Here is a 27,285-nt window from a genome sequence, read left to right on the forward strand (position 1 = left end):
CTATAAGACTACACATATATTAACATTCATTTATATCAAACCTGCTAAGAATGGTTTTTTTCGTAGGTGAAAGGCTTCTACTAGCTCTCTCTTGCTGTAAATGATCATTTGTTGTGCTAAGAAGAAGGGAGACTTTTCTTTGTTAAAATTTCATGGTGAAGGTTGAGCTATAACATTGCTTCTTTCTTTTAAAAAAAATCCTTCTCAGAAATAATTTAATGTTTTTTTTGTAAGACTCCCACAAACTTCAAATAAATGAATGTGGCAGAATATGAAAGGAGTTTACACTTGCCAAAAAATTACAATGTCATAAAAAAGGGATTTAGTAACTTTGATTCTTGAGTGATAAGATATGTATGTATGTGTGTACATGCATGTGAGAGAGAGAAGCAGGCTGAAGAAGGAGAAAGAAAACACTTTTTAGGAAAGATCAATTTTTCTTCAGTTATTTAACATGAAACTACACTTTTTAAAAAATACCTAGATTTTATGTCCTAATGCAAGCTGCTTGAATTAAAACAGGAGTTGTAAATTCCTGGTAAAAAGCTGTTATGCCTGAAGTGTTAGTGATCGTAACTCTAGTACTTTATGGAGTTTATTAGTTCTTTTATTAACTAAGAGGAAAAATGTTACCCACTTCTGGTTTAATTCCTTTTCTTGCTTGCTGTAATTATTTTGACTTTACCTTACAAAGGAAAAAAAGGCCAAGTTTTGCTAACTGAATATATGCAAGTGACTCTCAATTTTTCTATTGAATATATCAGTCTGAATTACTACCAGCTACTCAATTCTAATCTAAGTACATCCACATAATGTGTGTGTTTATACATAAACACCCTCATAAATAAGAATATCAAAAGACAAATCATCTTTAATTGCTAGAACAGACATTTTTATCCTGTAAGGTGATGTATGAAGTTATAGTACCACATATATAACAAGATTTTTTGAGTAAAAGAAGACAGATTTGGGCAGTGAGGACAACAAACCCTCTCAGAAGGAAGCCTCTGCGGTCTGATGGCCAGCTGAGGGGAGCTGCTCTGACTCTGCTGCCTGTTTAGTCCGTCCTCTCCGTCACTGTGGGGGCACTGGTGGGTCAGTTCGCTCACTAGTAATTGTGTTTTACAGACTTCTAAAGCAATTGGCTCAGTCAGTCCCAATTCAATAAAAGTGGAGAGCAAGAGAGAGAGCACTTTTGTTCTATTTTTTACTTGAAATTATTTCATTCAGCAGTCTGTCTTTTTTATTACCGGGACTTGACATTAGCACTCCAAGCTATATTAGCATCCATTTCAGCAGTTCAGTAATGGTATTAAAAAAACACTTAACTTCAACGGTGAATGGTTGTATGACAGTACCATAAAAAATCCACATTAAAAAAAACTCATGTATTTGTCCCAGCAAATTATTTTTCACTTGTTTAACCACTTCAAAACTATGTTCTCATGATGGGCATTCACAGGGACATTCTTGTTTTCAGAAGCAGCCAATGGAGGTGCTCCGTTGATTAGGGAACTGAGGAAAGAGGAAAGGGAAATCCAGTGGGAAAAGGGTAGGTAAAAATGCTGTTTACCCTGTAGTTAGATTACCTTCCATTCATCAGCAAAGATGGAATTGGCAACCTCAGAGCACCCAAGGTGAAATTCTTGGATCCTTATGCATGGCTGGGATTTGATTTTGAACCCAACCCTCTCCAAACTTGGGAGCAAAGCCTAACTACTTTGGCACTGCAGTGAGCTCATAAATGACTACATTAGGTTCTAAATTTTGATTAAACATTCAGTAATTAATCAATGGTAGACATGAAGCAGTTGGCAAGGTCCAGAGCTGCAAAATGTTTAAGACATAAAACATTACGAAGTAATTAGAATATTCTCCTTCAAGAGAAGGATTGCCTTCAATAAAGAGGTAAATGATAGCATCCTGTTTATTGTGTAGGCAGCCAGAGCAATATGATAAACTGCTGGAGATACACATATCAGTAATCATCCGCATTATTAGTGCCATTAATCATAATTCCAAAAATATGACAGCAGCAGCCAACTTTTTGACCAATTTTGCTTCTGCCTGTTGGCCATTATGACTTAGCTAATAGACCGCAGAGCTCCTGTGCGTGGCAGTTTGCATTGAGAATGGAAGGTTAATTATATTTGAGCTGCTGATTTCTTCTCTCCTTGGAAAAGGCTTAGCACTTTGACAATCCCCGGAGCTCACTGTTGTTAAACCAGTAAAAGTACTTTATTGAAATTTTCTTTGTTGGTCAGGAATGAGGAGATGTTTCAAATGAGATATAAGCGCTAGTCTGGGATAGCCGCTAATGTTTCTTACTCCAGAGTGATCCTTGAGCAGTAAGATGAACTCAGTGGTTTCTTTAGATCACTTCATACTCTCATTTCTCTTCTGCCGACAGGTAAACATTTCAACACTTCATAGTGATACACCAGGAAATCCCACAAGACTAGCGGTAGTTTCAATGTGTATGTGTAGGACTAAGAAGGTACAGGGGGAGTGGTTAAGAATATTAGGAGAAATAAGCACCTCTTTAATACAGAATTCTGCTTCTTCAGCTATGCTAACAAAAATGAAAAGCCAAACAAACTTTACAAAAATCAACTGAATGTTTCTAAAAATGGAAGTGTTTAGTGACATAGGTGCATTGCTGGTTGGTTAACTGGAGTTCCTATGTTTCAGCGGTGATTTTAACATCATGTAACCAAAGACATAAATTAGGCTTTGTGCATTCTTTTTATTTGTATACCTTAAGTAGTTCCATTTTCAACATAGAATTCATTCTAAATACGGCCATGACTATATAATAATGTTGCCTACAAAATTCTGTCTCCTCTCTTGAACTCATACATTTCTAATGTTATCTTTTAAAAAGATCATAACGGGACCATTTTAATGAAGTAAAACATTTTGACTATTTTTAGCAAATATTTCCTTTGAAAAAGATCTCAGAAAGAAATTCATATTCCATGTTGTACACATTAGAAAAGAAAGTTTAATTTTAAAATGGCAGATAATTTTGAAAATCAAGAGAAACATGTATTTATTGCTGTTACTTTGGGAATGTGTCTTCTAAACTAAGTCAAACTAAATCAAGGGATGGAAGACTTGAGAGTTAGTTCATCCAGGGTAAATATGAAATTCAAAAAAATTTACCTCAGACTTATATAAATCCTTAAAAGATGCCACTGTTCTTGACTTGGCTCATTCTTAACAATGGTAATAGTAAACTGAATACCATATGAAGTGTCTGATGGAGAAAATTTCCAAATGCTGTGAAAACATAATTCTGTTCACAGTGCAACACTCAGGGCTTCACATTACAGTGCAACAGGTACCTATTGAATAGTCAGCACCTTTGAGAGGCCTTGATGTGTCAAGTACAGCTCAAAAGTAAAATGGTTAGGGAATAGGGCCATTGGATGTTAATACTACACTTAACCTGAACATTCAGCATATACATTTTCCACCTACCAATCTGCTTTCTCAAATGCCATCACAGCATTAACATTTTTTATGCATTCCACAGCAATGACAAATTGTTTTCTAACTGTAGCGCCAGATTTAGTATGCAAAAGACACGTTTGCCTCTGCCAACAAATCAATAATTCTCACTAACATTTCAGAGTTACAACATTTATAAAGTTGCAAAGTGGAGTAAACAAACCATCTGTTTGGCTTTTCCTTATGTGTCATGCTTTCTTATTAGCATATTACGATTCATTTAGTAAACAAATTTGGTGATTTCATTCATGTCAAAGTTAGGTCGGAAACTTGACGATGATTAACATTCCTGGGGCAGGCACATTAATACATTGCTTCCTGGGCAAAGTTAAATGGCTTCTCAGGAGAATCACCCCTTGTTGACAAGATGAGACTGTCAATTTTGTTTGCCTGCCACATTAGGGGCCGTAAGGGAATGGCAGGTTCTGAGAGAGGGGAGTCATGTAGGCAGCGTAATTCACTGTGAATTGAGAAAAGAAGTCTAATTCTGATAAATGGTCGACCCCAATACATCCCGTGTGTTATTACAACAGACGTGCCGTATCTGTGTGGTAAATTAGCTAAACCCCTAAAGAGTTTGGTGGGAGCTTATCTTCAAGTGAATAATTTGAATGTAGCGGGAACTGCCTGCGTGACCAGTATGGATGATTTGTTTTATATTGAAAAGGATTGAAGTGACTGAATTTCATACTTTTAATTTTCCAGAATTTGCTTAGCTTTGAAATCTTGCATTTAACATGTACTCCTTTACTCTTTTGTATTTTTTAATGTTGTTTACTAGAATTTTACATTGAATTTTTTTCCTGAGCTAGCAATAGTTTTCAGATCTTCTGGAGAGAATTTTTAAACAACAGCCTACAGAGCAACTAGTTTCTGCAGAAATGCATGCTATCAAAAATGTAATTTAATTCACAGGACTGTAAGCATCCTGTTATTCACAAATGGTAATATAAAAATTTTTGAGCAGTTAAGGACAACAGATAGTGTTATATGAAGCCATAGAAGAGAATTAAGTGAGGCAGAAATTTTAATTTTTCTTTTGTCAGTATGGCTAGTATTGTTAACTCAGTGTCCCATAATACACTCAAACCTGGTATCTAGATTTCCCAAAATTGGATATAAATTTACCTCTCTATCCCCATGCACATATACATATATACACACTGTGTGTGTGTGTGTGTGTGTGTGTGTGTGTGTGTGTGTGTGGTATCTGCCATGTAAATACACTGAGATTATTCTGGACAATATAAGGGAGTTGTATGCGTGTGTGTGTATGTGTGTGTTCAGTGGCAGAGGTAAGCAAGAAAATAAAGGCAAAACTAATCCAAAATGGACCCTTAATTCCATTGTATCTGGAAGTGTTGTAATTAATTATCAAGTATTTTGTTTCAATTCACTAAGTTTAGAATGGCTCAAAACTGATGAAGAGTTAGATGTTGGACTTCTCATGTAACTTAGAGCTTGACTCACTATTTAGTTTCAAATGTTCAGGTTAAGGGTAGTATTAATATCCAGTGACTCCGATTCCCTAACCATTTTACTTTTCAGTTGTACCTGACACATCACAGTTTCTCAAAGGTGCTGACTATTCACACTGCAACATTCTGGTTTTCTCATTTGGGCATGAGACTTTCTTAATTTTTTTAATTTTTATTATTATTATTTTTATCTTCTCCCAAGAACATGTTCTTGATTTTAGAGGGGAAGTGAGGGAGGGAGAGTCTGAGGGAGAGAACATCAACTGTCTGCCTGCCACCCTCCTGTCGTCTTACGATCCTCTTCTCCGTGTATCTTGTAGTCAGTAGGCATGAGTTCTTCTGTGTCTCTTCCATCTGCCCTTCTTACCTCTTCAATTTTCTGATCCAAGTACACTTGTACATTGCTGTTAACCATAGATCTTTGTATCTCTTCATGAGGACAGTATTTTATGACAGTTAGTGGTTTGGATTGACCTATTCCACAGTCTGACAATAGGGCTTTGTTAAATCAAGTGCTGCCTTTTGTCCATTCTGTGAAAGCTGAACCTAACTTCTTGAGGGGTAGAATCAGTACTCTTTAAAGAATTTAAAGTCTTTCTCCTTTCCCTCTTCTTTTCCTCTTACTACCCCAGTAATGCTGTGTGAGTTTGTTAGAAAATCTCAAAAGCTCACAATCATGAGAAAAAAACAGCAGGCTTTCTATAGCCCATTCTTCCCATCCTCATTTCTAGTGTTTTGCATATGGTATTTAGGGAGATTATTAAACAAAAATGAAATAGATTAAGAAATGAACATAAAAAAATCAATTCCCTTGAACTGTGGTTGCATAATGGAAATCGACTACCATGAATGAACCTGTGTACTGAAGTTATGAACAGCAGAGCTAATGCACTGCCATGAGTTCATCTTTATTATTGCATTACACCTGAATCAATTGATAAAGTAGGGGGTTTTTTTAAGCGAAAGATGGCACTTAATTGAATAAAAGTCAATGTAATTATATTAGCAGAGGCCAACAGTACTGCTGACAGCGGAAAAGGGACACTGTTGAACAGAGTGCCAGAGCTGGTCTACACATTTCTGCACATCGTTTGGTTGACAGATATTGAGGGCTGGTACATCATCTAATTAGATTACAGATTTCTATTGCTGTAAGTGAGAAATGAAGAGAAACATCTCTTCCTGGTAACATATCGGTGGAGATGTGTAATTTCACAAGTCATTTTAGGAAAGATGTGTCCATCTGGGTGATCAGTGTGTCCTTTTGTCAATGTTAATTTATTCTTCTTATTCAGTGTGTTTTTATGTGACTGTTGTGTGTCTGGCTGCTGTTTTCTCAGCAGTAAATCGAGGAAGTGGTATCTGCAGATGTGTGAGAAGCAACACAAAGTTCTAGATTACAGTCAATCACAAAATGTGTGCTTGTGAAATTAAGAAAGCGGGAGGGTGTTAAAAATAATGAACAGAGAGGGGGTAGGATTTTGTGAGCTGCTTATGGCTGGCAGATTGTTTTATCAACAGAGTAATAATACAGAGTGCAACTCTGTTTCTACATTCTTATAATGACTCTGGTGGTGCCATACCCACATGTCAGGGTAAAGACTTCCCAGTAGGCATTTCCTGCACTCAGCTTAGCAACCTGCCCTTGGAGTTATCTGCCCTCTGACCCCAAGGAAATGGGGAGACTGTCAGGCAACTTCTCTTTATCATTCACATATCTGCGCACTGCATGCATCTGTGTAGAACTCATTTATGGATGATGCTGATGCTGTGAATTTGTTTTATCTTAATTTGATTTATGATTTTTGGATTATGCAGCTGATCTGAAAATCATCAAGACAGCATATGAGATGATCGCTTATGACAGAAAATGATTTTGTGATCAGAACATATTAAATCCCTATTTTATTGTTGAAGTATTTTTAAAAACCAGATGTCTAGAATGTGAATTTGTTTTCTCTCTCTCTCTCTCTCTCTCTCTCTTTCTTTTTCTCTCTCTGTCTCTCATTCTTGCTTTCTTTTGTGATCGATTTAGCAAAAGATTAGAAAGCTGATCTTATTATCACAAGGTAAGCTCAGCCTTCCTAAGTGCAGTGTGGAGAGGGCTGTGCCCCTCTTCCCCTTAAAACCAGACTTCTGTATATATTGTCTCGTGTGGGAGGGTGGAGAAGTCTTTCTCCCCTTCCTTGTCTCTGAGGCACATACCTCTCAGCCACCTCTCAGAAGTGTTACCACATTTGTCACCAAATGGAGTGACTCGTTTTGGTCTTCCATACTTTTTATTTGTAATCAAGAGGTCTGTTGAACTTTATAACAGCTATTACAATAATTTCTGTTAGCACGGTTACTTCTCCAAGATGCAGCACTTCTGCCATTATTGAGAAGCTTTTATATATCTGTAATTTATACAGGTTTATTTTTTGGAAGGATAGCCTTCAAAGGATACTTTTTAAACATGTGAGCCTTTGCAGGTGGAGAGAGGTATATGCCCAAGGGCACTTTAAAAATAAATGGGGGGTGTAAATACAAAGGCAATGTTTTCAGATAGATAACAACATATCAGGCCTTGTAAATCATGACATCCCTATGGATGCTCTGGGACAAATTCTTATCATTTTTTACACAAGCAAAGCACTTAGTGAGTGGAGTAAAAGTTTTGCTTGTCTAAGAAGTATGGGTTCCAGTTGTTAAAATACAGAAATAGTATGTTATTATTGTGCTTGATTTTTTTTGTATTTATTGTGATCCTTTTTTCCTTTCCATCCCTTTGGGTTTTCTGTTGTTTAATGTGATTTTTTTAAAGGGTGGGTGGGTTTTAGTTTTTTTAGCAGTATCTTTTTCAATTTCTGTTTTAAAGAATTAAATTTTAAAAGTTGAATTGCTTAATGAAAATATTTGCAACTCTAAAATGTAGCAGCTCCTGAAAATAATTGTTTTATTATTAGATTTAGCTGAAATCCCAAATCATTCTGAGAAAAAGGATTTATGCCAAAGAGTCTATAACCCTATTTCAAATTGCTCATCTACTAAGCTAAATGTTTTTCTACCTAAAACTTGAAGTGTAGGAAGTAGAGGGGCAAGATTTCATTATTTTTGAAGTTACACCTAAACTATCTAGACCATTGGCTATTTTTTATACCTCTAAATAAGTAAAGTGTTTGCTGTAGAAAAAAAAGTTTCTTAGGTAAATTCAAATTATTCAGTTTAGACAACAAAAAAGTTCCCATTCTTTCATCCTACTTAATATATATTTTTAAATCTTTGCTATGAGGATTGTCTGTAGCTGATGCTGCTACATGGCAGAACTAACAGAACAATCATTGAGGAAAAGGTGCATGGGTTTGCATTCATCCCACCATTGAAGAGTTTTACTCTTATAAAAATTATGTTAATGAAAAGCTCCCCTTATTGCACTTCCCACCACCACTTAGTCCCAAATCCTGAGGATGTAGGGAAATGTTTGCTTTTATAATGGTGCAATTAGCAATGAATGTGCTTACTTGATGCCTAGTGAAAGCTGAGTCAATTTTAAAATGCTCTCCTTTTTCTCACCCCTCCCCACTCCCTACACACCTACCCTCCCCCCTTCCCTCTTGATTTCCTAGACACAGTGCCAACATAAATCTGCATCGTAAACTGTTGACCAAAGAACTCGATGACATGGGCCTGGACTCATCGTCGCAGCCCTCCCTTAGCAAGGACCTCCGGGATGAATTTTTGATGAAGATCTATGGAGCCCACCACCCCATGGGGCTCGACGTCAGGGAAGATGCCTCCTCTCCCGCAGGGACGGAAGACTCCCACCTGAACGGGTATGGGAGAGGCATGGCGGAGGACTATATGGTCCTTGACCTGAGCACCACCTCCAGCCTCCAGTCCAGCAGCAGCATCCATTCCTCCAGAGAATCCGACGCAGGCAGCGACGAGGGGATTCTTCTTGACGACATTGACGGGGCGAGTGACAGTGGGGAGTCGGCGCACAAGGCCGAGGCCCCTGCCCTCCCTGGCAGCCTAGGGGCTGAAGTTTCAGGATCTCTGATGTTCAACAGTTTGTCCGGGAGCAATGGTGGGATTATGTGCAACATTTGCCACAAAATGTACAGCAACAAGGGGACCCTGAGAGTGCACTACAAAACTGTGCATTTGCGAGAAATGCACAAGTGCAAAGTCCCTGGTTGCAATATGATGTTTTCCTCTGTGCGAAGCCGAAATCGGCACAGTCAGAACCCTAATCTCCACAAAAACATTCCCTTCACTTCAGTAGATTAGTCTCAGAACGGACACTACAAATGCCAGCTCTCACCAGACGGCCTACATATTTGAACTGCCACAGTCAGTGTGTGCTTGTGTATTTCAGTGTGTGTGTGTATACACATGTATGCCTCTCCATTCATACACACACACACCTATTTTCTTTTCTTTAGATATAAAAAGATAAACACTAAGTGCTTTTGAAACTTTTTTTCCTTTATAGTTTTGGAAAAGGTGGGAGGGATCTTTCATTCAGGGGTGAAAACTAAGTACCCTTTAAATACACATACACACACATGCACACACACACACACACACACACAGCGTTCAAGTAGCCCAAATTTTGACAATAATAATTCCTGGTCCTCTCCAAAGAGACAGTTTGTACCCATGACTGTTGCCTGCAAATAAAATAAAAGGGAAAAAAAGAAAAAAAGAAACAAGGAACTTCTGAATAGGTGTCTTTTGTGAATTTGAAGGTTTTGAGAGAATCTTCAACTAAAGCATGGCAGATTCACCTGTAAATATTTAGCCTTGAGAGGCCAATGATGTAAAACAATTGTATTGATGTTGTTTAACTCTTTTGTTTAATTTTTACAGTTACATCCCGCTGTTAGATATGCAGGAAAAAATAGTTTGCTGGCTAGCTCTATTCATTTATGTTAGCATTAATGCACATTTAAAAAAAAACCATGGTCTTGTTTTTACTACCTGCTAGATATAGTGATGAAGAGGTGCTGGCATGCTTTTCAGCACAGATCTGATTTTTTTAAATGTCCTGTACTAGTACATAAATCCAGTCATGCACTTTTTTTCATACACTACAAGGGGATGTGTAATATCCATGCTTCTTTTTATCCTTAAACTATTGCCATACTTCAAATAAGTGTCTTTTAAAAAAATTCACTTGTATAAAAATGGTCTGGTCAGTATAGGGCACAAATGCCAAACAAAAGTATTAGTGTTAACACAAAACTGCCAACTTTGCACAAGTTTCCAGAAAAGAAAATACAATTAGTCACTCAACATAACCACAGGCCAATTTGTCGGCCACCAGAAAACCGCTTAAAAAAAAACACTTGGTGATTCTTTCAAGTGCCGAATGTTATTAGAATCAACATTGCATCCTTCTTGCTTATATGTTAAGTTACATAAAAGGAAAACAAAATTATGTGGTGTGAAACAGCCAAGGCATTTATTCTTTAGAGGCAGGATAATATTTCAGGATACAAAAGCCCAAATTACTCACTGTGGAACAAAGCTGCATACAGCAGAAGGGTTGAACACATTTCCAAGGACCTAACCCTTATCCTTTAAAAGAAAAAAAGTCCAAACTGGGCTGGTCTGTTGTGTGGCTGTCTAATCTGACGCAAGTTCTTCAGCAGCAGTGTGATTCAGCCCGTTTGATAGACAAAATCGAAAGACATTTAACAGCAGCCGTACTTTGAAGCTTTGAAAACACGTGCTGAACTTGAATTGAGCAACACTCCTTTCTGAAAAGCCAGAAGAACAGGGGTTTAAAACAGGATCTCTCACTGTTTAGTGTTCTACGCTTCCCCCACACGATTTGGCAGAAAAAAATGAAAGCAAGCCTAAAACCAAGCAATTGAGAGTGAGAAGGGGGAGGGTGGGGAGATGATTCTCCAAAGCTTTTTTGTTTTGTTTTGTTTTGTTTCCGATGTTTACACATGTTGCCTGAGCTGGTTAACCACATCGGCAGCCTCAGCTACCACAACATACTGACTAAATGATGATATTTACTCAAGTTCAGTCGGCAGCCAAAACCATTAGGGTGTGCAGTGCAGACTGTGTTGTGTTGTTTTTGGTTTTTTGTTTTTTTTTTAAGTGAAGGGGGGAGAGATAAACAAGGAATATGTTGTCAAACAGTACACAGTAATTTCAAGAGAATGTATTTCTTTTTTGCATTTAATGGCCTCAAACATTTCTCATTAGTCTAAAAGTTAGAAATACCCCCTTTGTTTTAACTTTTCATGTCATTTCCATTTTTCATATGTTTTGTAATTATTTTTTTCTGTGTTCACATCAGCACTCACTTCCGTTAAATTTGCCAAAGGAAACTGTTAATATGTTTCTGTTGTTATTATTCCTATAGGATTTATTGTGCCTCACAGTATTTATTGTTTCCAAAAAGAAGCATCAATAGTTGAGAATTCAGTATTTTTATTTGTGAAAAGTTCAGAAACAATAGATTCTTAAAGATAAGCTACATGTGTCTATTAGCTTTATCTTTTCATCTCCTTCAGAGAATGCTTTGTGGTTCCTTTAATTCATCACCTGTTCTACCATGAGGAAAAACCAAAATTACTTGCAGTACAAAAGAAACCTTATTAAACACTATATCTCTTAAATGACAAATGTTTACGGTAAAAAGCTGAGGAATTAGTAATAACCATTTTTGTTTTCTTGTACCTTTGAATTTCCCAAAGTCTTAATTACTTTATTTTCATGTTTTGTTAAATTGAATAGACAGAGATGTTTTCTTTTGTTTTATACCATATAAGACTCTGTACAGTATGTTTGTGAAAGATTGAACTAGAATAATGAAAGTTTGTTTGCAAACATTTTGGTCCTCTTAGCGTTCTCTCTGTTGCGCTGTTGCCCCATTATCAGATGGTTCAGTTCAAAAAGGGTGGGGGAAATACTGTGTCCCAACAAAAGATTTTAGAAACACTAGCTTTTGGAGTGTGCATAGAGAGAATTATACCCAGTTTTATGAAATAACACACTTTTATTTTAGCAACTTTAAAAGTTACACTCTTGGTTGAGATATGTGAATTCATCTTGTACAAAATCAGTGTTTGGTCTGTTTAATTTAATGTCAACTAAAAGGTCAGATAGCCCTGGTGAGTGAATTACATAGCTGTCAGCAGGTCACATCAGCAGATGAACTGGGTTCAGAGCTCATGTTTGTTACTTGCCACACACTGGGCTAATGTGGATAGCCAGTTACAAGACCAGAAGCAGTGAGATTCTCAAAGTGGTATTTTTCTTATGCTCAGAAACATAAAAGTGCAGCTGCATTTTGTCAGAGAAATGGCAATGGCAATGAGTCCTAGAAATTCACCCTGTCTAAGTATCTTCTCTCCGACTTGCTACTATTCCTGTGCCTCCAGCGCCTGAATGTAATGGTGGCCTTCTGAAGGGGTGAATATTTTCCAGTGCGAAACCTGTTTGCTTAATAGGGGTGGGGGGTGCGGGTAGAAGTGGTACATGACAGGTACAGTCATGAAATGTGCAATGCCTTTAGTCCCAAAGTGTTGCTTGTTCTTGGGTGTGTGCCTGAGTGCAGTGTGGAAATGACAAGTCTGGTCACGATGGTGATCCCAAGGTTTGTTTGCAAACAGGAAGTAGTAAGAGACCAGCATTTCCATCACTGAGCCCTTCCTCTTGCTCAGTCCTACGCATTTGTTTTCTCACACAGATTCCTATTGTGAGATAGTTTCTCTCTGGCTGCATCTGTTCTATACTGGCTGAAAATTAATGGTGACGCTGACTTTCCTCTAAGCAGCTTTCCCCCATTTCGTTGGTCTTAATCAGAGTTTTGTCCCAGGTACAAAATTAGGTAGTGTTATTGATGTGCATGTTTAGTAGGCGATGTTGAAACTTACCGATTTGATCGTTTTATTTTAAACTATTTTTGTGACTATCAGAAAAGCTTCTTCTTCTGCTATGGAGAATATGGGCATGCTATGGAGGGGTGTGACAAAGAACAGGGAAACAGCTGGGTAGTGAGTAATTTGATTTTTAAAATGTGATCAGAACCTTGACACTCCTGGCTCTGCTATTATCTGTATTGAAATAATTCAATGCAGTGTAACACATTTCAGGTCTTGGTCCAGCCACCCAGTTCAGCCTCCTGCCTTTTAAAGGTTAAGAGGTGTTAATATTTTCCTTCTCAATATGATAAACATCTTTTTAAAAAATGTTTTCAGCACAAGGGTGCCACTGTCTTTGCAGTGTATGACTCCTTTTCTTGGGAATTTCCAGGCCATGTCAGTAAGAGGAGGAAGGTGCTCAACTGGTTAACAGCCCCATTAGTGTATACACTGCTCTTGGAAAAAAGGGGGGAAAAAAAGCTTTGACTATATGAAGAATGGGCTGTTCCACAGACATTCTCCTCGTTTTACTCAGGAGCAACCATGCATTAGGTTCTCACCAAATAAAATAAATGTGATCTTTTGTTCCCCATCCCGTGTACGCACCCCAGATGTGTGCCAGGCAGATGAGAATGGGGGCCCTTGGCAATGAGAACATGAAGCCAGTAACCAGATGGAGGTGGACATGCCGCTGACTACTAACAGTTGGCCTGAGCAGCCCTAACTTGTACTTGGCCTGTTAGTGTTGAGTTAGATTGACTAACAGAGTAAATGAAACTCAACTTTAAAAAGACATGCTACATCTGCTATCATAAAGAAACAAATCACCCAGAAAAAAACTTACATTCTTTCTATCGATGCATTACTTTTCTCAAGAACTTCTTTTTTAAAATTATGACTAGCAAATTTCATTTTTAAAGAATCACTTATATTCCCCCAAACTCAGAATGTTAATATAAAAGAATTTAGTTTTTCTTTCTCATTCTTTGTTTTTTAATGGGGTGGGGGCATCTCAACAAGTAAGAAGGACAATAAGAGGCAGGGGCCAGGGAGACTGGAGGGCATCACGGCTTTCCCAAAAGCCCAGGGAGTAAGGCATACTCAGTAGAGGACTCGTGCCTGTCCTGTTTGAGAGTAGCTACAAAAGAAAAGAGGTGATGCACTAGAAGTGCGTTCAAGAGAAAAGTGTGGCACAACCCTGCCCAGCAGTGGGTGAAACCATTGAGATGCAGTGCCCCGTGACAGGTGCAGCACCGAACCCCAGTCTGAGGACTGAGGAAAACAAGAGCAGCTACGTGAAATAGCTCAAGTGCCTTAGGACCAGGAGAACCAACAAGGCATTTGTGGGGTGGCGGGGTCAGGTGGGAGGGGTTCTTACTCTCTCTTTGGAGTGGGAAGTGATGCTGGAGTCCCTTAGGAAGCAAAAAGATGTGATGGGTCAACCTAGGGTATAGCAAAGGCCGTGGTCGAACCTAGCTCTGACCGTGACAAGTGGAGTGGCAGTTAGGGGTAGCCAGCACAGATCTGTTCTTTTCCATCATTATTTTTGCTCGCCCCTGTAGCTAAGGTTGTAATGCTACTCAGCTAAAGTTCTCTTGATCAAGATGTGTGCTCATTTACCTTCCTACGAAGCATCCCCAAGTAACTTCTCTGTTTTCACATCTTCCCTCAAAGCTCAACTGTGTGCTGTAATCTTATTTAGGTCAGTATTAAGGCCACATCTGATCTGTCCCAGACTCATTTCCGTATTTTCTATAGTTGGAGAGTTGCTCACTGTAAATGGTAATTTTCAATTAGTGTTATGTAAATCCAGCTATAAAACTGAGCAGTGAATTAATTTATCATCACTGTTGCCCAGACCCCCATTCATCCTTCTGTCATCCTTATTGCCCTCACGTCTGCACAAAGTGATGTTTGTGGTCATTTGGCAATAGCTGGACATCAGTACTGTCTTTTGGCATTTGTTGAAAAATCCAAATGCCTAATAACAGGGAGTTTTAAAATAAGCATTTTTACAAGTACACTGAATTGGATCAGCATTATTATTGGTCTGTATGTATTTTTGGAACAACATACTATCGTTGTCATAAAACTATCTTTATTCTTCTTCTCTAAAATGTTGTAAATTCATTTGACCTTTACTGCAAAAAAAAAAATCTTTTTTTTATATAGAGTATCAAGACAAGGTTCAGTTTGTAACAAATAATGGACCATTACAAAAGAGGAAAGGGAAAAGCCTGGGCTGAGCAGTGAGAAGCTTCAGTTCAATTTCACCTCATATCTTTCTAATAACTTACTTGTCACTTTATTACCTTCCAGTAATGTGAACGCTGCTGACAAGACTGTCACACTAACAGCAGACAACACCCTCTCTGCCTCAGCCCCAGCTCTCCTGGCTACTTATTGCCCTGGCCCTGAAGGGACACAAACTAATAGTGTGCTTTCCCGTTCAGCACTTGGCCATCAAATATAAAAGGATGCGTAATTGCCTGTTTATCCCTTGTGAAGGGGAAATTGAGTACAAGGGCTAGGCTTTCCCACTGAGCTCCCTGAGGTACAAACATTCACAATCAGTCTCCCCCCCCACCCTTCTTCCACTTCTCCCCACCCCCTACCCCCGGCCCCACCACTTAAGCTCACACACACACACACCCCTACGAAACTGCATCTTTGGTAAGCCCAGGGCTGCCTCTAGATGTCCTCTCCAGCTATTAAGTGGATGGTAACAAGATGACTTCTAAAATAAAGGGTCAGTAGAGAGATGCTGGCTCTGACAGCATTCTCTGCATCTTTGGAGCTTAAGTGTGTACTTGCTCGCCCATCCTTCCGGGGAGAACTGGGTGTGGCCTTCGAATTAAAGCAAAGTTTCCCACAAGCCAGTGGCACACACAGCATCAGGTTGCCCCATAATCTCCAAGGACAGCATTAAAACATATTTCTTCCCCTTCAAAAAGTTCACATTGTAAACAAAGTTATTGTATAGGGTGGTAAAAAAAAAGTGTCCTGTTGTTTTTAGCTTTGGCAACCAACCATCGGTCTAAGTGAGCACACGTGTCTCTCAGTGGAACTAACCCCCATTTTGTTAAACTGCACTGACGGGGTGACAGGAAGGGTATGGGGATTTCGACTTTAATCTCTAAAACGGAGACTACCTATACATACAAGTTAAACTCTCCACTTTGGGAGAATTCTCGTGGAGTACAAGTAGAGTGACTTGACTTTACTCTAAAACCAGGTGATGAGGGGACACAGGCACAAAGGAAGAACATGTGGAAGTGTTATATTCCAAAATGCTCTGAGTCCAGATAACGTGGAGGTACTGCGTTTGGCTGCAATTTTTGTATATCGAACTACTTGCATGATGGTTGAAAAGGGCTAGTTGGTAAAGAAATGAAGTGCACAGTCTATTTGTGAGCCTTCCGCATGGAGCTCAGGGACTCCATGCTTCCCGCTGCCCCACCGCAGGTCTGATGGATGCTGTTGACCGGGGCCATGGCCAGCCACATTGCAAATACATTCTCAACCAAGTAAGACACATGTGGGGGTCACCTTTTGAGGTTGACTCGTGGGAAGAGAGAACAGTAGATTTAGAGATAGACAACTGAACAGGTCTCATCTGACAAACCTGTGCTGAGTAATTTCATTAACCAGTCGGAGCACTGGGGAGAAAAGCACTTTGAGCAAGGGTTCTTGGAGTCAGAGGAAAAGCACTTAACCTGATGTTTTTTAAGTTCCTCCTGTACGTATGTATTACAATAATTTCTCAAACATCACATTAGAAACTTTAATTAAAAACTCAGTTGCCAAAATTGCACAGATTCTGCTAATATTACTATTAGCATTTCTTCCTTTAAAGAACAGGGATGCGTAAGGACATTTCTAATTTTTAATGCTTTCTTTAGCTTCATTTTTTAAAAATAATCTTTGAAGAGAAGGAAGAACAGGTTATTTTAACAAAAATGGAGAGACATAGTATAAAAATATATTTCTTGAAGAGAGAAGAGTATCTAAGTGCTATACCAAGACTTTATATGGCTTCCTGTTGCCAAATATGATGTTGAAATAATGCACAACTACAATGGCAAATCAAGCCATTAGTAACCAGCTCTGTGCACTCCTGTTAGGGAACGCAAGGACTGGGAGGTGACGAGGGAGCCCCTTAGGGTGTGAGAGAGCTGCACTCATCTGGCCCTGCAACTGTTCCCCAAAAGAGGGGGAGGAACCCCTGCACCCTTGTAGTTTCCCTGCAACGTGAGCTGACTGGCACTGTTTCTGTAGGAGGCTCGCTGCCTGCCTTTTCCGTGCTAGGAGACATGGCGTCTCCCGCCCGTGAGAAGCATTGATTCATGAGGTATGATGTTCTTGAACTCCCAGTGTGCTGAGTTAATAGGTTCACTTGAGATGTATAAACCAAGGTTGATTGTTTATTTTTTTTCATCTAGTACTCAATTTGAAGCGTTTTTGCATGTCTTTGTACAGAGTAATCCATTCCTCTCATTGCCTATCTTAATCTCCCCTGACTTTTCCATTATCTTTCCACTCCCTCCCGTTGCTCTTCTGATCTCACCCACCCCCTTAAAAAAAAAAAAAACAAAAAAAAAACAAACTCTTTTTTGAAGCAAGAAGGTAGAACATGCCTTCATCCTGACTTTGATCGCTTTGGAAACATTTGTATGCTCTGCCCTGTCCAGGGTTTACATAACATGAATTAAGTGAATGAGATGTTCTAGTATTATATATTAACCTGATATGACTATCGAAGATTTATAATATATGGTGCACTTACTTTCCTGTGCAAACTTTGGTTCAGCTGCCCTGCAGAGAATCTTACCATTTCCCTACCGATGCCAGTATGAAACATGCAGGAGAGCTAAAAGTGGGTACACGGAGATCAGAGGAGGGGAACAAAGTGGAGAAACCAGGAGAAGGCTGTACTCTGAGGCCGCCTGGGCCTTTCCTCAAAGGTGGAGGTGAACTGGAGTTCTGGGGAAGAAAGTGCTGTGTTCTCTACTGCTGATCGTGGGCAAGTCCTTTTAGAACTGGCGGGATCCATCGCACAGCTGGGAGGACACAGAACTTTCATCTCCACCCCAGCCCCACTGGTACGTCTCAATTACAAAAACATTCAGTTCAACCTGCATATTTAAGAGCAAAAGTAGCCAAAAGGAATTGAAATATCTGGAGGAAAAGGAATTTTCACCAAGATATGTCCTCTCCCTCCCCTAGAGTTTGGGGGCTTCTGCTTTTTCATTGTGTTGTTCTCATCTGCATCACACCAGTCTCTTCTGCTAAGCCTGTCACAGAACCGAAGTCTGGACCCGAAAGGCAGCCGCACCGAGCGATGGGGACAGCTCACATTGCCCTGACCGCATAATTGTGGCGTCGGTAGCTTCCCAAATACTGTATGTACCTTGAACAAGGGTTCTCGTTTTGTTTTTATTAGTAGCCTAAGGGAATTAAAAGTTTTTATTTGCTATTTCCTTTGTTGTATTTTCTGTACTATAACTGTCTACAGTATGTCTTTTGCATAAAATGCATAAGGGTTTGGGGATGTAAATGGAATTTTATTCATATTTTGTCCAAATACCTCTTGTAATTTGTATCAAAATTCTTGTACAATTTTTATATTAAAGATTTATCAGTCACTGGTTTCCTCTTACCTTCTTGATTTGAAGAAACCTCAACCAACTCCAATAGACCTTCACAAAATACACCTGGTAGCACATCAGCTCACATTGCAATTCCCCCTGTTTAAGCTCACTTGCTGGATAACTGAGTCACTCTCCTAGTTGGACTACATCCTGGTTTACTTAATACACTTCTTAGGAAGATCGAACTCGCCTCTTGCCCAGAAGGCAAAGCTGAATCAGGGCTACAGAGACCCCAGCCAGTCCCAATGGAGCGCAGCAAACACCGACCTGCATCTTTCTGCACCAAAGCCATCCGTTTGGGGATGCCTTTCCCCCAAAGCCTTTGCCCAAGATCTTTTAGGTATCTTTGAACCGCAACCTTCTGCAAATAGATTTTCTTCCCTCCCCACCCTGTGAAATTTGTGAACAGCAGCCAACAGAATAATGACTATATGTATATATATTTTCAGGCTAAATGCTTGTGTTTCAGTTTATATTCTCCTGACAGTGGTTTTCTGCAGATTCTACTGATTATAATCTAGAAATAAACTAACAGATGGAGAGATGTCATAATCGGTGACATTTCCTCCTTCTGTCATACTGCTTAAGGGACAATGGGGAAAAGTATATAGAAGGTGCTTTGGACTCAGCAGTGTTTAATACTAGCCCTGCCTCTTACACCAATCCTGTCTGAAAATTGGAAGGGAGATTATAAGGACTCTCCCTTTCAATTTAGGATTCAATTTAGGATCTGTTCATCCCAGAGCCAGATTTGCCCAAGTCTCTCCAGCTTGTACCACCCACTTCTCTGATTTTTTTTTTCTGACCTGTAACTAGGGAACTGGGCTACCCAGACTCTGTAGCAACCCCTGCCCCCAGCCTCTGGCTGGTAAGAAGCCGGACAGGTTACTTGTACCTGTCTGGCTGTCATCAGCCCCACAGCAAGGAGCTGTCCAGCCAGCTTCAGATGCCACTGACTGAGGGTCCCTCTCCAGGTAACAGGGGTGCCAGCCACCAAGCCTTCACTGCAGCTCCTTGGTTTTCTTTGAGTGCCCATAGGCAGGTTTCAGGGTGAGGACGAAGAAATGAATGGTTAAACAACTTGGGCGGAGTCAGCCTCCTTTGAGGCACGTGGTGATAAACGTCATGGGTGTGTGAACACACTCCTGCAGGGAACCCACGCATAATTATGATCTTTTCATCTGTCACAACACGTCTGCGATTGGCAAGAATTCTCCCTCAAAGAGCTCTTTCTTTTTAAAAAACTGTTTTAGGTGTTATTAAATGGTAGAAATCCTCCTGTTTAGTAAAGAGGCGCCATGAAGAAAGCTCTTGGCACGAAGCTAGTCAAAACTGCCGCGTCGTGGGCAGTGGCTCTCCCCAGTCACTGGAAGACTTGCCATCTGCTAGTTTGCCCCGAGTTGGTTGACAATATGACAGTAGATTAAGTGCTACTAATTTAATAAAGCTGCTCTGAGGTTGAAGCTGATCTATCAATGAAGACCGGAGAGGCTTTCACTGGTGCGGGCTTGGGAGGGCGTCTGAGAATATTGAATTGCCTGAAGTAATACTAGGGGGGGAATCTATCGATCCTGTGTAAGGCACAGTTATTTTTAGTCACCTGACTCTCAGGCACCCAATCATTACCCATATTCATCAGAGAGGTATAATGAACAGAGGTATTGATTAACAGAGCTAGCTGAAGAGATTTCCCAACAGTGCTAGTTCACATTGATAGGTCTCCAATGGGAATACAGGCCACGCAGCCCTGGAACATAACTTACTGTGTTCTAGGTCCTCCCATTGATTTTATTTTGGGGGCAGGAGCGGGACGGTCTTGCACACTGTGGTGCTCCCTTAACCTTTCTCTGAAACCTTCTTGGAAAAAAAAGAAAAGAAAAGAAAACCAACTCACTGCAACAGTCAACAAGTACACAGCCCTGCTCTAAAAGCTCTCTGCTCCTACCCAGACCGGCTGTCCCACCTCCTCTTTGATTGCTGCGTGTATTATCTTGATTTACAGACATTTGCTCGAAGCTGAGACATGCCAGTCAGAGCTCCAGCCATCAGGCACAGGAAGCCTTCCCTCCCCTAAAGATCAACATATGGCTTCGGGAAATTATCGTGTTAGGCTAATTGCACCAAGTTGGCATGGTAGGAACATAATGAGTCCCGATTTCAGCATGCTGACCCCAAACCCAGTGATGCCAGCACAGAGCAACTTTCCAAGCATTTTGCCTCATGGCAGGAATCCTCATTGAGCTGCTGTTTGCATTTGGTTAGATTTCTAGCGCGCACCCAGAACCTGCACGGCCACGTTCCAGTCTCACGAGGGAGTTCGCTCTGCTCCTCACAGGAGCACTTGTCCTTCCAGAGAGCTAGTGGTGACCTGCATGCCATAACCATCAGAAGCCATGTGCTGCCTGATGCGCGACATGCTGCTTAAAATGTTGATATGTAACTAGAAACCATTAGACCCCGAGGAGAAAAAAGTAAAGGATTAAGATCAAGGACAGCTGTAAAAAAATAAAGCCCAAGTGTATCATTAGAAACCAAAAACTCACAAAGCCCAACTGTCTGTCACCCACACGAGACTGCAGTAACACTTGACTTGTATATTAATGAAGGGCCATAGGAACGCTAAGTCACCCCTTCGCCACTGAGGCCAGAGGGATGTTCCTCTTTACTCCAGCCACTCCTTATCTCAGTTTTTGATGATGTTTAATTTCGTTTGCCTGAGATCATCCTTACCAAAGTGCCTTAATTGTCTTACCTTGGCCAACATCTTTGGATGCAGGATCTGCTTCGACCTTGAGTCTTTTATTCCATCTTCAGACCGTTCTTTGCCCTTCTTTAGCTCTTCATTATGGTGTTCCATTTCTACTTCTGTTTTCCTGGCTGATAACATTTTTAAAAAATCAGTTCAATATATTTTGATCCTCTGGGGTTAGCCCATACCTTGACTTCTCTCCAAATGTAAGAGCTTATAGGGAAAAAAAATATCAAAGGCTTCAGTAATTTTAAATCCAGAGTTCTGTTCACTGTGTAGCAACTTCAGGTTTTTGGAATGCACCACAAAGTGGTCATAAGCAACTGAATTGGGAGGTTATCAGGGTTTTGGGCATGTGCTATGTGAGGTGATTTAAAATTATTAGGCCACTTCCAGGTTTTTAGGGAGATTCATTTTTACAGATATAAATGCTATTAACAATTCAAAGCACTCTCATAATTCCCCATCTTTGTTCTTCCTCGTGATCTCAATTTCAATTTTTCTTATTTTTATTAAGTGGAGAATTTCCTTCCAAAGTTTCACAAAGTCATTTGCAGGCTGAAAACAAGACACTTATTTGATTATTTTCAGATGTCGCATCAATTGGTCTTCAGCAGAAAGTAATCCTGCAAGATGTTATGCTTTTTGCTCTGTGTTCTTTCAAAAACCACAAACCTGTGTGTTTGAGAATCCGACTCTCTCCGAAGCCCGCAGCCACGCCCACGGAGCTCACAGTGAGGACGGTTCAGGCTCACAGGCAGACAAAGGGAGGCAGCAAAGCCCACCCGCCTTTCACAGGGATGCTGTGAGCACGAGCAGAGAGGGGGAAACCAGGGTGCGACCTAGGAGGTTGTGCCTCAAGTGGGAATTCTGCTCTAAGCACCTTAAAGGTGGGCTATTTTTCCGGTCCTCACAGTTTGAGGTACATAGTAGGTGATCAATGCACATGAATAAAATAAATGGACATGTGAATGGGGGCCGGGTGGCCTTTGTTAAACGCCAATGTTGGAAGGAGCCTTAGGATAAAGCAAAGAAGGAGGCTATCACACCTGGACAGAATGCGTGGTTCAGCTACCTGAGAAGCAAACGGTAGCAGAAGCAGTGAAGAAGGAGACCAGGATTCAAGGTGCCACCCAAATTGCCTTACTTTGTCATTTTTCCCTTCAGTATGCCCTTGCCCAAACTCACTGAAACCTATCACTCATGAGTGGGCACCAGGGCTGGACAGAGAGCTCTCCAAGACAAACCCTCTGGTCAAGGAGTTGGAAAGAAAGGAGTGAATGCTCGGGGAGAGCAGAAGAAATCCCCTATTGTTTCTTTTTTTCTTTGTTTTCTCACACCTGCTGCAAACCCAAGCAATCCTGTGAGGAGAGCAGCAGCAGGGGCCACAGGAGCCGGCAGACACCACAAATCTGCAGGAGGAAGCTGCCGCCTCATTGGAGGAGCTGCTGTTCCGGGAGGTTGGCAAGCACTTTTGCTCTGTATCTCCACCTGTCCTCCCAGGCTCACTCTTGGTGGTGAGCACAGCCCCAGGACGGGAACTGCAGGGCACCAGCTTTCTGGCCAGAGGACTGAACAGGCAAGGTTGCCAAGTTCCAGGGAGGTCATGGAGAGGGAGGTCCTTGGAAAGGTAATCCCTTAAAAGATGGCCTCCTGAGCTCACCTCTGAGGCTGGGGGGCATGGATCTGACCCCACACAGCAGGCACTGGCGACTGGCTGGCACAGGACAGATTCAAATGGTGCTTCAGGCGGGTTTTAATTGAACTGACACTGGAAACCAGACCCACAGAAGGCTGGTGAGAACTTGCAGCCTGGACTCAGGTCGAATGCCTGCTAAAAACACACTGATGTTCTCCATGGGGTGTAAACAAGACACAGAATCTCACAACGTGTGGCAGGCAGACTTGTTAGTTTTTAGTTGTGGTAAAATATACATAACGTAAGAACTTACCATTGAACCATTTTTAAGCATACTGTTCTGTGGCATTACGTACATTCCCATTGTTATGCAACCGTTAGCACCGTCTGTCTGCAGAATTTTTCATCTTCCTCACCTGAAGCTGTACCATTAAACACTGACTCTCCATTCCCCCGACACCCACCGCCCCACTTTCTGTCCCTACGAATTCGGTACTCCAAGTACTTCATACAAATGGGATCACGTAATACTTGTTCTCTTGTGACAGGCTTATTTCACTTAGCATACTGTCTGGAAGGTTCACCCAAGTTGTAGCCTGTGTCAAAATTTCTTACCTTTTTAAGGCTGAGCTGTCACTGTGTACATATATCACATTTTGTTTATTCATCCATCTACTGATAAGCTCTTGAGTTGCTTCCACCAGCAGGCAGTAGGCAGGCCTCCAGGTCAGTCCCTGATGATCGCCACACAGCACTTTCCAGGTCCTTGTGTCATCCCATTCCCTTGAGTGGGGCTGGACCTCGTGGCGTGCCTTTAACAAACTGACTACAGTAACAGCGACGTGATACAATCGGGACACAACACAAAAATTTTCAGCCTATGAAAAACCAGGGAACTCTTTCACATGGGAGATGACAATCAAAACACGTCATTACCAAGATGACAAAGGTGTTGTAATTACCTGCAAAAAACTTGAAAGTAAGTGTTCTTTGAGTGCTCCAACATGAGAGCAAGCACTTTTATAACAAATGGAAAACTAGAGGGTCTCAGAGAAAAAATAGAAAGCATAAAAATCAAATGAAATTTTAGGACTGAAAAATAAGATAATCAAAATAAAAAAAATTCACTAGGTCATTTCAATAGTAGACATGACAAAGGGAAGTCAGTGAATTTGAAGCTAGGTCAATAGAAATTACCCATTCCGAACAATACAGAGAAAAAATGCACAGTCTCAGGGACGTGTGAGACAAAACACAGCATCTAACATGCTCCAGAACTGCAGGTGAGAGAGTTCAGTGAAGAGAAAATATTTGAAAAACTAGTGGCTGAAAACTTCCTAAATCTGGCAAAAGACTTAAAACTACAAATTGAAGAGGCTCAGGAAACCTAAACAGGATAAAGCCAAAGAAATGTACACCTAGACACGGCATAATCAAATTGCTGAATTCTACAGATAAAGACAAAAATCTCAAAGACAGCCGAACCAGGGAAAAACAGCTCATTGCTTACAGCAAAACAACTGGAAAGACAGCTCTTTCATCAGAAACCAAAAAATGCTCAAGGGATGGAACAACATTTTGAAAGTGCTGAGAGAAAAGAACTATCAACCCAGAATTCTAAATCCAGGGGAAAAAAAATTTTCAGGAATTAAGGTGAATTAGACACATTGTCAAATGAAGGAATTCGCCATTTTTTCCTCAGAATTCATGTTCCAAAAGAGCTGCCAAAGCAAATTCTTCAGAGAGAAGACAAATGATACTTAAAAAAAGAAGCTAGAACCTCAATAAAGAAGCAAGAGCAACAACAGCAATGATAACTACATGAGCAAACATAAATTATTTTTCTACTGTTAATTTTTTGTTGGTTTGAAACCAAAAAATATAACATTGTCTGATGGTGTTTTCAATGTGCATAAGTGTACAATGCACAAGACAAGAAATGTACGACGCACAAAACAACTGTGACGTAAGGTTACACCTCATGAATCTGTTTCCACGCCATTCTCTGGAAGAGAAGGCCAGTGGTGGGGAACAGACAAGGGGTCGCTAGGGCTGGGGGCGGGGGAGGGCATGGCTGCAGAGAGACAGCTGGAAGGAACTGGGGGAGATGAAGCTGCAGATGTGATAACACAGATCTGTACACTAAGCTTCATAGAGCTATAGACAGAGAAAAAGGCAATTTTACTCTACATAATTTTTTTAAAGAATAGGAAGTAGAGGTACGTCCCTTGTAACCTAATTTTAGAGAAGAGAAATTTGCCTCCCCCATCCTCTCACCCTCAACTTTAAATGACACATCTCTGACTTGTTTGCTTTTATTGGAATGCCCTAAAAGAGGGCAGAATCCTTTGTAACAAAGTAATGAAGCTTAAAATAAAACCCTGTAGAGGAAACGCATGGACTTAAAATCACCTTTAGGTTTAATATCCACTGGCTTATTTACAGGGTGTGTTTTGATAGGAGAGAGCCTGACGGGGGCACAGGACATTTCCACAGAAGGTGCCACTAGCGGACATGGACGAGGTTGGTCTGGAGTTACCTAAGAGCCTTCATGTTGATACACCAGTCTTGGAGAGAACTTGAAAAATTTGTGATGAGAGGGGTACGGAGAAATTTTGTGGTGTTAACAACCTGGAGTTTCCCCCCAGCACAGCGAGCAGCTCCTGATTACTGACCAGGGACTAGGGCTTTTCCGTGCCTGCCACGGCTGAGGGGCCCTCGAGTCCCCCCCCACCCCCTCCAGACTGCTCCTCATGTCCCTGCAGGTGGCCACACCTCTGGGGGACAAGGGTCCTGGCACAAAAAACAGCTCCGATGTTAGGTCTACACTGGCAAGCCCATGGACCGGCTGCTTCCTCAAAGTAAGCAGTGAGTGAAGAAGAGAAACGAGCAAGGGAGGCCGCCCAGAGTGCTAAGGAGACAACCAGACTCCCGTGGCTACAGGGAAGTTAGAAGTGCCAAAGAGTGAGTGGTCACCCACAGGAAACACTCCAGAGAAGTCAGGGAAGGCGACATTGGGAGGTCTTCCCTGGATTTGGTGACTAGGGAATTTGTTAAGACTTTAGTGCAACAGGGCGTGTCCGAGACAGACGCATCCCAGTGCCTACCAAGCCTGGTTTTCCTTGCTGGTTAAAACTGCTCCTGCCCCAGCCCCTACGCCAGGAAGCCACGCCAGGCTGACTTGCGCAGAACGGCAGCCAGAGGCTAGCCGGGCCTGAGTGCCTGCCGCAAGGGCCACGTGTTTCAGAGGCTGGCAGGTGACCTATGAGGAGGCCTGGTTCAGAGCCAAGAGAATAATTAGCCACTTAAAAAAGCTCTGTCCGGGATTTGGACTGTGATACATAAGGTATATTAAATAGTTGAATGTGAGAAGAAAATAGAGCCAAAATGAAAAAAGAAAGAGAGACAGGGAGAGCAAGAGACAGACAGACACGGGCTCTACGCAGAGAGAGAGAGATGGCCGAAGAAGCTTACCATCCCTCAGTGCTCCGTGGCTGCTCCGGAGTGCAGACATGCATACGTGAGGAGGAGTGTGGGCTTTACTGGGAGGTTTGGCAGCAAAGGGAGGAAAGCTGTGTTTGATTGGGAAGAAGGGCCAGGTAGAGGGGTGTGTGTGTGTGTTTAATAAGAGGACAACTCAGTTATGAAGGAGAACATGAGGAATGCTACTGTGCTGGCTCACTTAGGTCCTGACTCTCAAGCTAACCCCACAGTCAAAAGGAATCATACTTCTGCTGCAGACATTCAGAGGCCATAGGTGCCTAGAGATGACCACCTGGCTAGTGGCTATAGGAGGCACAGACTATCCAAAGTGGGTAGAGAGAAGAACACCGTCTGTGAGTCTGAACCTTGCAAGCGGCAGTAAGCTAAGCACTTCCTCCTGTAGGAAAGTGATGCTTCAGAATGATGACTTCCCATGCTCGCCCCTGAGGCATGCACACCTGTAGGACAGGCATTATCATTCTCTGCCTTAAGGTTGAGGATTTGAGGCTCAAAGAAGTTAAGTAATAGAGACACTGACACTGGACTCTGAACCCAGATCTGCTCGTCTGAAGTCCTGCTCTTCCCGCCATCTGCCCTTTCTCCTCTCCCTGAGTCTTATTCCCTGTCAATCAACAAGCTCGTTTTTGTTGAGTTCCTACCAGTGTGGCTAACAGTAAACTAAAGAGGCTTCCAATACAGTTGAGATACAAACGAAAAAAGTGTGACATGGCAAGTGACAGTGCAAGGTAGACCAGTCAGGGTCTGGAAAATAGAAACTTCACTAGCTATTTCAACAAAGAAAAATTAATGTAGGAAATTGGTTAAGCAGATGCTGGAGGCCTGAAAAAGGAAGAGGAGAACAGGGAGGGGAAAGTAAGTAAGTACAGGAAGTAGCTACCACCTC

At 41.2% G+C, this 27,285-nt stretch overlaps 1 protein-coding gene across 11 annotated transcripts in view; it reads left to right on the forward strand.

Annotated features, from left to right (window-relative positions):
- Positions 1–18,507, forward strand: part of BNC2 (basonuclin 2) — a 425,127-nt gene extending 406,620 nt beyond the window's left edge. For 8 of the 11 annotated variants that reach the window (XM_036021560.1, XM_036021562.1, XM_036021564.1 and 5 more), the window contains one exon: positions 8,597–18,507. In XM_036021560.1, the coding sequence (XP_035877453.1) occupies positions 8,597–9,260 (664 nt within the window). In that variant the 3' untranslated portion in view covers positions 9,261–18,507. The remainder of the gene's footprint in view (positions 1–8,596) is intronic. The other 3 variants (XR_004902165.1, XM_036021561.1, XM_036021567.1) reach the window with 3 other exon arrangements.
- Positions 18,508–27,285: the final 8,778 nt, after the last annotated feature.

The sequence above is a fragment of the Phyllostomus discolor genome, chromosome 3 (assembly GCF_004126475.2).
Source record: "Phyllostomus discolor isolate MPI-MPIP mPhyDis1 chromosome 3, mPhyDis1.pri.v3, whole genome shotgun sequence".
NCBI classification, from domain to species: Eukaryota; Metazoa; Chordata; class Mammalia; order Chiroptera; family Phyllostomidae; genus Phyllostomus; species Phyllostomus discolor.